The following is a 12005-nucleotide window of genomic DNA, read 5'->3' on the forward strand; positions in this document are numbered from 1 at the left end:
GGGCCTTGTGGTGGGCGCCTGTAGTCCCAGCTGCTCGGGAGGCTGAGGCAAGAGAATCGCATAAGCCCAAAAGCTTGGAGGTTGCTGTGAGCCATGTGACATCATGGCACTCTACCGAGGGCGGTAAAGTGAGACTCTGTCTCTACAAAAAAAAAAAAAAAAAAAAAGATGGTAATTGGGTTCTAAAGTGAGTGTCCTAAGAGACACAAAGTGGAAAGTGCCAGTTTCTTAAGGCTTGGACCCAGAAAGTGGCACAGTGTCACTTCTGTCATATTCCATTGGCCACCCTGTCTTCTCCAGATTCAAGGGGAGGATATGTAGACCCTGCTTCCCAGCAGGAGGCATGTCAAAGAATTTGGGGGCCATTTTAAAAATTGCCACACCCACTACAAACCTCTTTTGTTTGCTAAGGAGCTCAGAAAAACCAGTCCTGCTCTGGAAAGACATACTCCAGTGGGTCGCACAGAAAGAAACACAAACTTCACCAGCCTCCTGTCACACATTCTCATGAAGAACTTACTAGGGCATGTATATCATAGGAATTCAGAAAAGAGGCTTGAGTTGTCATCGACATGTCCTGTTGTCTGCCATGTGCCAGGCATGCTAGAAACAAAAGTAACAAACCCTGGGCGGCGCCTGTGGCTCAGTGAGTAGGGCGCCGGTCCCATATGCCGGAGGTGGCGGGTTCAAACCCAGCCCCGGCCAAAAAAAAAATAACTAAATAAAAAACAAAAGTAACAAACCCTTAGGTAGTGGTTTTATAGAGCAGTACATGATCTAGAGGAAAGATGGGTAAAGAAGCACCACCAAGGCTCACACCTGTAATCCTAGCAATCTGGGAGGCTGAGGTGGGTAGATTGCCTGAGCTCGCAGGTTCGAGATCAGCCTCATCCAGAGAGAGCTTGACCCCATCTCTACAAATAGCCAGCTGTTGTGGTAGGCACCTGTAGTCCTGTTACTTGGGAGATGAGGCAAAAGAATCGCTTGAGCTTAAGAGTTTGAGGTTGCTGTGAGCTATGATGCCAGGGAACTCTACCTGGGGTGACAAAGGGAGACTCTGTCTCAAAAAACAAAAAAAGGGAAAAAAAGAAGCACCACCAAGCTGGGTGAGGTGGTTCACACCTGTAATCCCAGCACTTTGAGAGGCCAAGGCAGGAGGATTGCTAGAGGCCAGGAATTTGAGACCAGCCTAAGCAAGAGTAAGATCCCATCTCTACAAAATAATAGAAAAATTAGCTGGTCATGGTGGCATGCACCTATAGTCCCTGCCACTCAGGAGGCTGAGACAGGAGGAAGGCTTGAGCCCAGGAATTTAAGGTTAGAGTGATCTATGATAACACCACTGCACTCTAACTCAGGCAACAGAGTGAGACTGTAAAAAAAAAAAGGTAGCCAGGCATGGTGACACATGCCTGTAGTCCCAGCAACTCAGGAGGCTGAGGCAGGAGGATTGAGGCTGCAGGAGGTTGAACCCAGGATGTTGAGGCTACAGTGAGTTATGATCATGTCACTTCATGCCAGCCTAGGTGACAGAGACCCTTTCCCTAAAAAAAGAAGGAAAGAAACACTATCACCTTGATGTAACAGGTGCTACACTTGAGAGATGCCTTGAAAAGGGACGCTCTACTCTGCTCCAGGGGCTTGCAGAAGGATTCTCAGAACAGGTCATATCTTAGCCAAAGGAGAAATGCCATCCAGGTGTAGGGAAAAGCCTGGGCAAAGGCACAGAGACATGAGAAAATGGGAAGTGTGTGGGCAACCAAAAGTTGGCTGTGGAGGGTGCATTAGGGTTGGCAGTGCTGAGAAATAAAGCTTTGGGGAAATGGAGGGGCCAAATTCCAAGAAGTGCTACAAAGGTAGATCACTTGCTTACTGATATGTGAGCATTAGAGGAAGACAGGAAGGAAGTAGACATCCAGGATATAGTTGGTGCTGTTATCAACCTTAGCAGAGGTCACAAGAAAAAAGGTAGGGTCAGGGAGGAAGGTGAGTTTGGACAAGCATAGTGTGAGATGCCTGAGGGGCATTCAAGTGGAGATTCCAGTTACACCTGTGTTTGGACAGCTCTGTTCCGAGAAGTAGATAAGGTAGCTGGCAGCTGCTGATGGTAAGCTTTGAATGTCAGGATAATTAGAGGCCAGATCCATACTCTTCAGGCAAAGAGGAACTAGGGAAGGTCTTTAAGCAAGAGATTATAATAGCTAATACTTATTGAATGTTCATTGAGCACAGTTCCAACCATTGTATAAGAACATATTTGGACTTCTAATCTTGTAAATACTACTGTATTTCACTGCATTTAAGATGTCGTCTATTGTCATATATGCTGTTATTTTACGTACTGCTAAGAAAAAACAATACCATCAATTAAGCCATGCATGCCTTCAATTTAAGATGCATTCTGGGCTGGGCAAGGTGGCTCATGCCTGTAATCCCAGCACTCTGGGAGGCTGAGGCAGGTGGATAGATTGAGCTCACGGGTTCAAAACCAGCCTGAGCAAAAAGCCAGACCCCCGTCTCTACTAAAAATAGAAACAAAACTGAGGCAAGAGGATCTCTTGAGCCCAAGAGTTGGAGGTTGCTGTGAGCTATGACACCACAACACTCTACCCAGGGTGACATCTTGAGACTCTGTCTCTGAAAAAAAAAAAAGCATTCTGACTTCAGAGATATTAAAATATAAAAAGGAGGGCGGCGCCTGTGGCTAAAAGAGTAGGGCGCTGGTCACATATGCCGGAGGTGGTGGGTTCAAACCCAGCCCTGGCCAAAAAACCACAAAAAAAAAAAAAAATAAAATAAAATATAAAAAGGAAAAAAAAGGCCATAGAGTCACTGAAATACATTATTCACACTTAAAAGATGAAGAAGCAAGCACAAAAGAGTATAAATAACTCTCCACAGTCCTGTAAGAGACAAAGTCAGATTTGAAATCAGGCAGCCCAACTCTAAAATCCAACTTTGTTTTTTTTTTTTTTGCAGTTTGGCTGCGGCTGGGTTTGAACCCACCACCCTCAGCATATGGGGCCAGGGGCCCCACTTACAGAACAACAGGTGCAGCCCTTTTTTTTTTTTTTTAGAGAGAGACAGAGTCTGACTTTGTCACCCTCGGTAGAGTGCCATGGTGTCACAGCTCATAGCAACTTCTAGCTCTTGGGCTTAGGCAATTCTCTTGCCTCAGCCTCCTAAGCAGCTGGGACTACAGGTGCCCACCACAACACCCAGCTATTTTTGTTGTTGCAGTTTGGCTGGGGCCAGGTTCAAACCTGCCACCCTCGGTAAATGGGGCCGGCACACTACTCACTGAGCTACAGGTGCTGCCCTAAAATCCAAGTTTTTTTTTTTTTTTTTGTAGAGACAGAGTTTCACTGTATGGCCCTAGGTAGAGTGCCAGGGCATCACACAGCTCACAGCAACCTCCAACTCCTGGGCTTAAGCGATTCTCTTGCCTCAGCCTCCCTAGTAGCTGGGACTATAGGCGCCCACCACAACACCCGGCTATATTTTTTTTGTTGCAGTTTGGCTGGGGCCGAGTTTGAACCCGCCACTCTCGGTATATGGGGCCGGCACCCTACCGACTGAGCCACAGGTGCCGCCCTAAAATCCAAGTTTTTTTTTTTTTTTTTTGTGGTTTTTGGCCGGGGCTAGGTTTGAACCCGCCACCTCCGGCATATGGGACCGGCGCTCTACTCCTTGAGCCACAGGCGCCGCCCTAAAATCCAGGTTTTTAATCATCATTTTTGCTGGACAGGAGGCTTGGAGGACTGTGGAGTTTTGAGAAAACTAGCACAGCCCCTGGGGGTGAAACGGATTTAAAGAGAGCAGGCAGAGTGGGGCCTGGGAGGCTAGGACCCACTGTGAGAGGTCTCTGGGGTGGGATGTGGAGATTCATGAGCAGGAAGAGGGGACAAGCAGAATAGGTCCTTCAAGAATGGACAGGACGCTGAATTTGGGGTGTGACTCCAAAACATTCAGCTGGAAAGAGGAAACAGCGTGGCAGGGTACAGCTACTGCAGACCCTAGGAGAGCTGTGGTGCCCCACAGTCAGCTGTGGCTTCCTATCCCATCCTGGGCAGACAGGCTGCCTGGCACCTGCTGCACACTCACTTAGTCCTTGTCGAAAGGATAAGTGAATGATTTATTGTGTAATCTTGGATGAATTGTATGATCTTGTGTGACCTCTGGATTTAATTATTTTAATGTGTAAAATGAAGGGATGGAGCTGAGTATGGTGATTCACACCTGTAATCCTAGCACTCTGGGAGGTTAAGGCAGGTGGATTGCTTGAGCTCAGTTTAAGACCAGTCTAAGCAAGACCAAGACCCTGTCTCTACTAAAAATAGAAAAATTAGCCAGGCGTGTTAGCGCATGCCTGTAGTCCCAGCTACTCTGTAGGCTGAGGCAAGAGGATTGCTCAAGCCCAAGAATTTGAGGTTGCTGTGAGCTATGACACCACAGCACTCCACCCAGGGTGACAGAGTGAGACTCTGTTTCAAAAACTAACAGAGTGATAATCCATCTTAAGAACAAACAAATAAATAGCAAAAAACAAACAACAACAAAAAGAGTCTCTACAAAAATAGAAAAATTAGGTGGGCATGGTGGTACATACCTATAGTCTCAGCTGCTCAGAAGGCTGAGGCAAGAGGACCAGGAATTTGAGTCGGGAATTTGAGGTTGCAGTAAGCTATAACAATGCCACCACACTGTATCTCGCCTTGAGTGTAGGCAAGACCCTGTCTCAAAAAAATAAAAAAGAAAAGAAAAGAAAAAAGACAAGGGAATGGGACTAGAATATGTAAAAAGAAGAAAAAAAGAGATGCTCCATGGAAATGACAGGAATTCCTGTCCCCATCCCCAGGGCCTTTGTTGACACCCTTGGGACAGTGGTAATAACCCTTGCTGTAGGTTACACTAGCTAAGGCCCCATATGGGACCACTTAATTGAGAATCTCTGGAGGTGGGGCCCAAGCATGGATCCTTTTTTTTTTTTTGAGACAGAGTCTCACTTTGTCGCCCTCGGTAGAGTGTTGTGGCATTATAGCTCACAGCAACTCCTGGGCTTAAGCGATTCTTTTGCCTCAACCTCTCAAGGAGCTGGGACTACAGGCACCTGCGACACACCTGGCTATTTTTAGAGACGAGGTCTCACTCTTGCTCATGCTAGTCTCGAACCTGCGAGCTCAAGTAATCCACCCACTTCAGCTTCTCAAGTGCTGGGATTACAGGTGTGAGCCACCATGCCTGACAAGCATGCATACTTTTAAAGCTGCCCAGGAGTCTCTAATGTGCCCCTAGTTGTGAATCCTTTTCCTGAAGCCTCCAGGTACCCAGTTTGAAAACCACTGGGCTATGGGCGGCGCCTGTGGCTCAGGCGGTAGGGCGCCGGCCCCATATGCCGAGGGTGGCGGGTTCAGACCCGGCCCCGGCCAAACTGCAACCAAATAGCCGGGTGTTGTGGCGGGTGCCTGTAGTCCCAGCTACTCGGGAGGCTGAGGCAAGAGAATCGCTTAAGCCCAGGAGTTGGAGGTTGCTGTGAGCTGTGTGAGGCCACGGCACTTTACCGAGGGCAATAAGGTGAGACTCTGTCTCTACAAAAAAAAAAAAGAAAACCACTGGGCTAGACGAGAGCTGGGATTCCTTCTAAGCCTAGGTGCTTGGACTGGGACTTGTGTTTGGTAACAGGCTTCCGTTTTCATGTCCTATGTTTCAATTCCCATCCCTGATCCAGTAAGTCTTAATAGGGACCATTTGGTTTTCAAACCAGGATTTCTCAACCATGCATTGACATTTTGGACAGGATACTTCCTTGTTGGGGGCCTTCCTGTGCATTCTAGGATGTTGAGCAGTATCTCTGGTCTTTACCCACTAGATGGCAGTAAGATACACCCTCTTGCCCCACCCCCTTAGTCCCCATCTCAAGATGTTGTTAAATATCTGGGGGCGGGGGGGGGCGCAAAAATCACCCCATCTGGTACAGTGAGCCTTCCATCCTCCCTCTGCTCTCCCCAGTTGCAGACAGGCCAGGCAGGGGTGGAAGCCAGGGACTGCAGGTTTAATTGGGCCCAGAAGGAGGGAGGCCTCAGAGGAAGCCAGGGCAAGCACAATGGAGGGAGAGCATGCCAGCGGACTGACTGATGTGGTCTCACTCCAGAGGGAGGGAGTTTTCCAGAACACACATTCCCGGATTCCCAATCAGTCATAAGAGGGGCCAGAGTAGCTTCTGGGACAGACAGCCCCTGCTTTCCGGGAACAAGCAGAGGGGGTGTGGGACTGGCGCTGTGTGTGTAGGGGATTCTTTCCTTCTGTAGCTGTTTTCCTGGCATCATCGAGGGCCCTGTCTGATTGGTCGAAGGCTGGAGGGGAAGAACTTTCCAGCTGTGGGTGCATGGGTTTCTGGAGGCCTCCTGACAATGGGATTATGAAAATGTTTGAGTTTTAAGGGCTGTGTCTTTGGGGCTGGGATTAAGGGCTCCTTGGAGGTTATGGGTACACACTCCTTAGAGCTGGAGACTGGGGAGTGTCCTCATCTTTACAAGTCACTTTTTACTTGGAGGTGGCGGGACCTGAGGGAAGAGAGAAGATGGAAGGCCTGAGGAGAGATGGAAGAAGGCTGGGAGGTTAGAAGGCAGTTTTCCCATCCTCATCCCCACAACTCACTCCACCACGAGGCTCAGAACACCCAGAAGCAGGACGGCTCCGAAGACAGAGAGGAGTAGAATTCTGGCTTCCCAAAGATCGTGACTTCCTGCAGGGCCCCGGGGAGGCAGTAAACAATCCTGAGAATCACACCCATCAACAATGTGGGAGCCTAAGGGCTCTGGAATGGGGTTGGGGTGGGGAATAAGGACCTGGGAAGCAGCGCTTTCGCGGCCAGCAGGACACTTCAGCGCCCTGGCAGGTAGAGCAGTTGTACAGGATAGTGCTGTCCCCTGCAGGAAACAGCGGGAGTAGCAGTAGGGAGAGGGAAGACCAAGCCTCTACCCTTCTAGGGCACCCTATCTCCGCCCTGTGGCTGCCAGCCTCTCCTTCAGCACCCTGGAGGCCCAGGTCCTCACTACCTCTTCCTTTTCTACTCACGGCAAGCGGGAGCACAGAGAGCTGAAATGAAAGACAAGGAAGGGGTGGATGTGGGTGAGCCTGTCAGCTACTTGCTCCTTTGCCTAAGGTCCCAGGCACCCCTCGAGGCCCTTCCTGTGTTAGTACCTTCCCTGGTGTAATCAGGGAGCTTGGTCTTTTGAAGCCATTGCCAATATAAACGGAGTGAAGAGAGAGCCTCTTTGATCTCTGGGGAAGCAGAAAGCAGTTACATTACCCTGGGCCTCAGCAGTCCAGTTCACCCCATCCCTGCCTCCCAACCCTCTTTGGTGTCCTCCCAAGACCCCAGGTCACAGCTCCCCCTTGGCCTCACCTATGACCCTCAGGACTCTGTGAGTCTTCTCTGTGACTTTGTTCAGGGACATCTCATCTGTGGAGATGGACCAGAGATTCCCTCAGCAGCCCAAGAAGAAATGTTGGGGTCTCTCCTGACCTTTCCAGGATCTGGAGCTCCCCCAGAGGTAGAGGCCCTTGTGTCTAGAGAGAGCTATGCATGGCTGAGGGCACAGTTAGGAAATCACATGCTGCCCTTCTCAGGGTGTAGGGCTGATGGTGCTGGGCCTGCCCCCTGGACTTCTGGTTTTACCTAAGGCAAAGGCAGAAAAGTCTGGGGAGGCTTCACATTGCTTCCACTGGGCCTTCATCTGGCTACAGAGTCGAGCCAGGCGGCCTGACAAGTCGTGGGCTGGGAGGCGGCAAAAGACACAGGCCTGAGCAGCTGCCAGAAAAACCCCACCTAGTGCCAGCATCCACATGAGGACCACTTTGGGGAGAATGCTGGCCCTATCTGGGCTGAGGAGACCTCAGAATGCTCTGTGACACTTGCTCCAGCCCTTTGCTTGGAGGTTCTAGAGTGTTTCAGAATAATGCTACTGCTCCATCCTTGGCTGAAGTAAAGTTGGGGCCCATGGAACTCCAGCTCCAGCCCCATTGCTAATCGGGACTTACCTAGCTCCCTCATGCCAACCTAGGAAGGGGTGTGGCCTGACTCCCTCAGTACATGGCTTGGGACACCGCAAAGATTCCCTCTGTCCTTGTTGCAGTGTTCTGGCTTCTCATGGGGCAGGCCAGACTAGGCAACCCAGCTTTAGAAGCAGCAGCCATGGTCCAGGAGGCTAGAAGGAGTAGGAGAGATGGGCAGAGAAAGTAGGGCTTCTGTTGCAAGGGGCCCTCAGCAGCCTTTACGCATTTGTGGTTCCAAAAGCAATTTTATTTTCCTTCTTATAAATTATGACCAGTGATAAATGATGAGTGACACCTCCAGTGAAGAAGTTGTGCATGAGTATCTCATCCTTTCCCTTGTCCTCCCCACTCTACCAAAGTGCTAATCTCTTCCCTGCCCTGGGCAGGCTTGGCCTCCCCCAGCTCTCTCCTAGCAACAGACCCATGGTTGCCTCAGCAACCAAGAGTACCACACAGGCCTCAGAGGCATAGCTAAGCCCAGTGACTTCTCTTACCTCTTCCCAGGAAGATCCCATGACTTAAACTCCAACAGGCCTTTCCTGCCTGCCTGCTGATGTGTGTACATTCATGAACATAAACACACATGTATACACACACCCTGTAATTAAACTACTCATTCTCAATTTACTCACACATATACCATAGACACACCCTGTGGCAGAACAGTTGCTGGGTAACCCCAAACAGGCCTGGACATGCAGAGACCACAGAAGGACCAGCACATGGACACCATAGCCAGCAATACAGATGGAAATCCACACATTAATTAGACACACTGGCTGACACACATAATGAAGGAAGTAAGGCCAGGACCCAAAAGATAGCCACCTCCTGCCATGGCCAGCCCCAATCTCCATATAAGATCCTTCAAAACACTTGAAATTCCAGAGAGGTACTCCAGCCCCATTGCTAAGGGGGACTCTCCTAGTTCCCTTAAGCCAATCTACGATGGGATGTGGCCTTTCTGTCTCCCTTCAGAGGTGGTTTGGGACACAGCAAAGAACTGCCCTGCCCTTGTTCCAGAATGTTCTGGCCTCTCATTGGGCAGGCCAGCCTGGGCCACCCAGCTTCAGGAGGAGAAGCCATGGTCCAGGAGGCCATATTGGAGCAATATAAAGTCCTCAGACCTCAGAGTCCCTTTGCTGTTCTGCCATGCCTAACTTGGACAAAGAAGTGGCCCCCACTTTTCCAGACCCCTGAATACTGAGCTCCAAGGAGAGATTGGAGGTCCCTAGCCTTAGATGAGACCAAGTCAAGAAAACTTTCCATGCCCATCCTAGGATCAGCACCAGTCTAGACCCTCTGGACCATTTGTGAGCTCTCGGTGGACTCAAGTTTGGGAATTCCTTCCCACCTCTGGGCTCTAGTAAGGCACAGTGGGACCCCTGACTTTTACAGCTCCTGAGGCAGAGCTAGAAAGGCTTCAGGGCAGCCTTTTCCTGTTAGCAGCCCCATTCCCTTTTTCTCCCCACAATCAAACTTAGGACAGCATCCTCAGTGGCGGACAAAGCGCAGCGACCGGGAGTTCAGCAGGTCTTCAGGATCAGGGAACACGGAGTCTAGACGGAAGCTGTGTTCCAGAGCCACACGCAGCACCTCTTCCAGGAAGCTTGGCGTGCCCACCACCTCCCGCTGCTCTCCTGGGCCCCCAGTCCATAGGGGCTGTAGCCCCAGTCTACCATACTCCACCTCAGGGAGTTCTGCAGGGCGGGGAGCCCACTCAAGATGAAAATGTGGGCCCCCCTCTGCCCTATCACTGGCCACACCAAATCGGGCCCGCATAGCACCCAGACACTCAGGATCAGTGCAGAAGAGGTTTGCCCGGAAAGTGTCCACCTGGACAGAGCTCAGCTCATAGTGGTGTGGGGCTCTGCGAGCAGAGAAGTGCACCTGGCGTGGGCTGACATCTACATCTACATGGAGCAGGGCAGCTGTGGGCGCAGGGGACCCGTGAGAGGCCTCCAGCTCCCGCAGGGCGTCCAGGAGGGGCCGAATCTGGTAGAAGTCAGCTTCTGCTCTGAGAAGTGCTGTCTCTCCGTACCCTCGGGGAAGGTCCAGACGGCCCAGCCTTAGGAAATTGAGGATATGCCGGAAGGCCTTGCCATCTCGATCAATGAAATAGTGGCCACCTCCTTGAGGATTGAGAGGCATAGGGGTGTCAGCTCTAAACATTGCCCCCAGCATGGAGTCAGGGAAGCGGGTTAGGGTCTCCAAAGTGGTGGAATATAGTGTGCCCCCCACATTCAGGGTCACGGGGCCCCCAAAAGAGGGGGGCGGAGAGGACACAGGAGGAGGGGAAATTTTGGGAAGTACAGGAGACTCCAAAAGAGAAAAAAAAAGCAGAACTTCCTAGGAGTGTGCAGAATTGGGTGGTAACTTTCAGACTTGCTGTGCTGGAGTACGAGGCAACAAGGTTTAGAGCTCACCCAGTTACTTTGGTGATGAATGGGGGGCTGGTTTCAGGGCACGGAAATCCCCGAAAGGTTGAAAGAAAAGATGAAAACAGCAGAGAGGAAGGGAGCTTTCGGTCCAGACGTAACTAATTCTGGTCAGCGACTCCTTTCTGTGGTCTTCAGACAGTGGGCTTCTGGAATCCAACCAGCAAGTGACGGTGACAGACACAGGGCCGACGCTGAAGGGTTCAGCTTCCGAGTTCCCTGGCAGATCGCTGTTGCCGTAGGTTAGTCCACGCAGTCCAGTCGGAGGCCTTGCCTAACTCCCGGTGCGGTTCCCAGGAGATGAAGACGAAGCTGATGGGAGTGGATGGCGGAGCCGCCCTTAGGGGCGACGATGCGCGCTCAGTCCGAGCTATGAGTGTCCGTGGGCTACGATGGAAGAAGCCGGGAATCTAGAGACCCGGCCACCACCTCCTCCTCTGGGTGTTGCCACAACCGCTGAGGTCTTCTCCGCCCCCAGGAAGTGCCTTAAGGGCCGCGGCGGCTCCGGGCCCTTTAAGAAGCAGCCCCGCCTCCTGGAGGCCCACCCCCAGCCCTTGCGGCTTGCGCGGCCAGCGGCTTGCAGATCGGGTGGAGGTGGGAAGTGGGAGGCGAGAGTCTCGAACTGGAGAGACGAGGCGGACAGGCTGGACTGGCGGACGCAAACAGGTTTGGGGTGACTCAGTCGCGTCGCCCCGGATGTGGCCGCGACGGCCCCGCTGCTTCTCAGGTGTGCCAGACCTCACGTCTGCAACTTCGCGGGGCCCGAGTCTCTTATCCTCCCACTCTGAGAAAACCGTGGCGAGCCGACCTGGGCCACGGTTCCATTTCCCTCCTAGTAGCTCCCATGGGGAATTCCCGAGGGGGCGGGTGCTGAGTCGCCGGATTCCGGGAATGCCTCGCGGCTGGAGCGTTCTCTCTCCATCCTGGCGCGGTGCCAGCTCACTCTAAGGGAATGCCGGGCCTTAACCCACGCGAGATGCCTCTCTCCGGAGGGGCAGGTCTAGCCAGGTCGCCTGAGCCCGATTGCCCCGCCTCGCGCTAGGGCTGAGGCTGAAGTTGCCACCTGATTCCCCTGGGAGTCACCTCTTGCCTGACTCGAACCACACCCCGCACCCCTGGAGCCGCAGGGCCCAACACCCCGCGGGCCGAAGGTGGCACCCAAGAAATGGACTGGGGGGGCGGCGCCTGTGGCTCAAGGAGTAGGGCGCCGGTCCCATATGCCGGAGGTGGCAGGTTCAAACCCAGCCCCGGCCAAAAACCTAAAAAAAAAAAAAAAAAAAAAAGAAATGAACTAGGGGGCGGCGCCTGTGGCTCAGTGAGTAGGGCGCCGGCCCCATATACCGAGGGTGGTGGGTTCAAACCCAGCCCCGGCCGAACTGCAACAAAAAAATAGCTGGGCGTTGCGGCGGGCGCCTGTAGTCCCAGCTGCTCTGGAGGCTGAGGCAAGAGATCACATAAGCCTAAGAGCTGGAGGTTGCTGTGAGCCGTGTGACGCCACGCTACCGTGAG

At 52.0% G+C, this 12005-nt stretch overlaps 2 protein-coding genes across 2 annotated transcripts; both read right to left on the minus strand.

Annotated features, from left to right (window-relative positions):
* Window positions 1-6031: 6031 nt before the first annotated feature.
* On the minus strand, window positions 6032-8033 carry TMEM95 (transmembrane protein 95). The gene is made up of 7 exons (XM_053569842.1): window positions 7682-8033; window positions 7409-7465; window positions 7204-7284; window positions 7078-7098; window positions 6849-6929; window positions 6658-6745; window positions 6032-6589 (listed from the first exon to the last, which is right to left on the minus strand). The coding sequence occupies exons 1-7, from the start codon at window positions 7848-7850 to the stop codon at window positions 6544-6546; spliced, it is 543 nt and encodes a 180-aa protein (XP_053425817.1). The 5' UTR covers window positions 7851-8033; the 3' UTR covers window positions 6032-6543.
* Window positions 8034-8057: 24 nt separating this feature from the next.
* On the minus strand, window positions 8058-11932 carry KCTD11 (potassium channel tetramerization domain containing 11). Its single transcript, XM_053569841.1, has one exon. The coding sequence runs from the start codon at window positions 10240-10242 to the stop codon at window positions 9553-9555; it is 690 nt and encodes a 229-aa protein (XP_053425816.1). The 5' UTR covers window positions 10243-11932; the 3' UTR covers window positions 8058-9552.
* Window positions 11933-12005: the final 73 nt, after the last annotated feature.

Source organism: Nycticebus coucang, chromosome 18 (assembly GCF_027406575.1).
Source record: "Nycticebus coucang isolate mNycCou1 chromosome 18, mNycCou1.pri, whole genome shotgun sequence".
Lineage (NCBI taxonomy): Eukaryota > Metazoa > Chordata > Mammalia > Primates > Lorisidae > Nycticebus > Nycticebus coucang.

Coding starts and splice junctions, on each gene's coding strand:
- TMEM95 (XM_053569842.1), bottom strand. CDS start 7,850: ATGTGGATGCTGGCACTAGGTGGGGTTTTTCTGGCAGCTGCTCAGGCC. Junction 6,930..7,077: donor TCTCTGTGCTCCCGCTTGCC/GTGAGTAGAAAA, acceptor TGTTTCCTGCAG/GGGACAGCACTATCCTGTAC. Junction 6,590..6,657: donor GTTCTGAGCCTCGTGGTGGA/GTGAGTTGTGGG, acceptor ATCTCTCCTCAG/GCCTTCCATCTTCTCTCTTC.
- KCTD11 (XM_053569841.1), bottom strand. CDS start 10,242: ATGCTGGGGGCAATGTTTAGAGCTGACACCCCTATGCCTCTCAATCCT.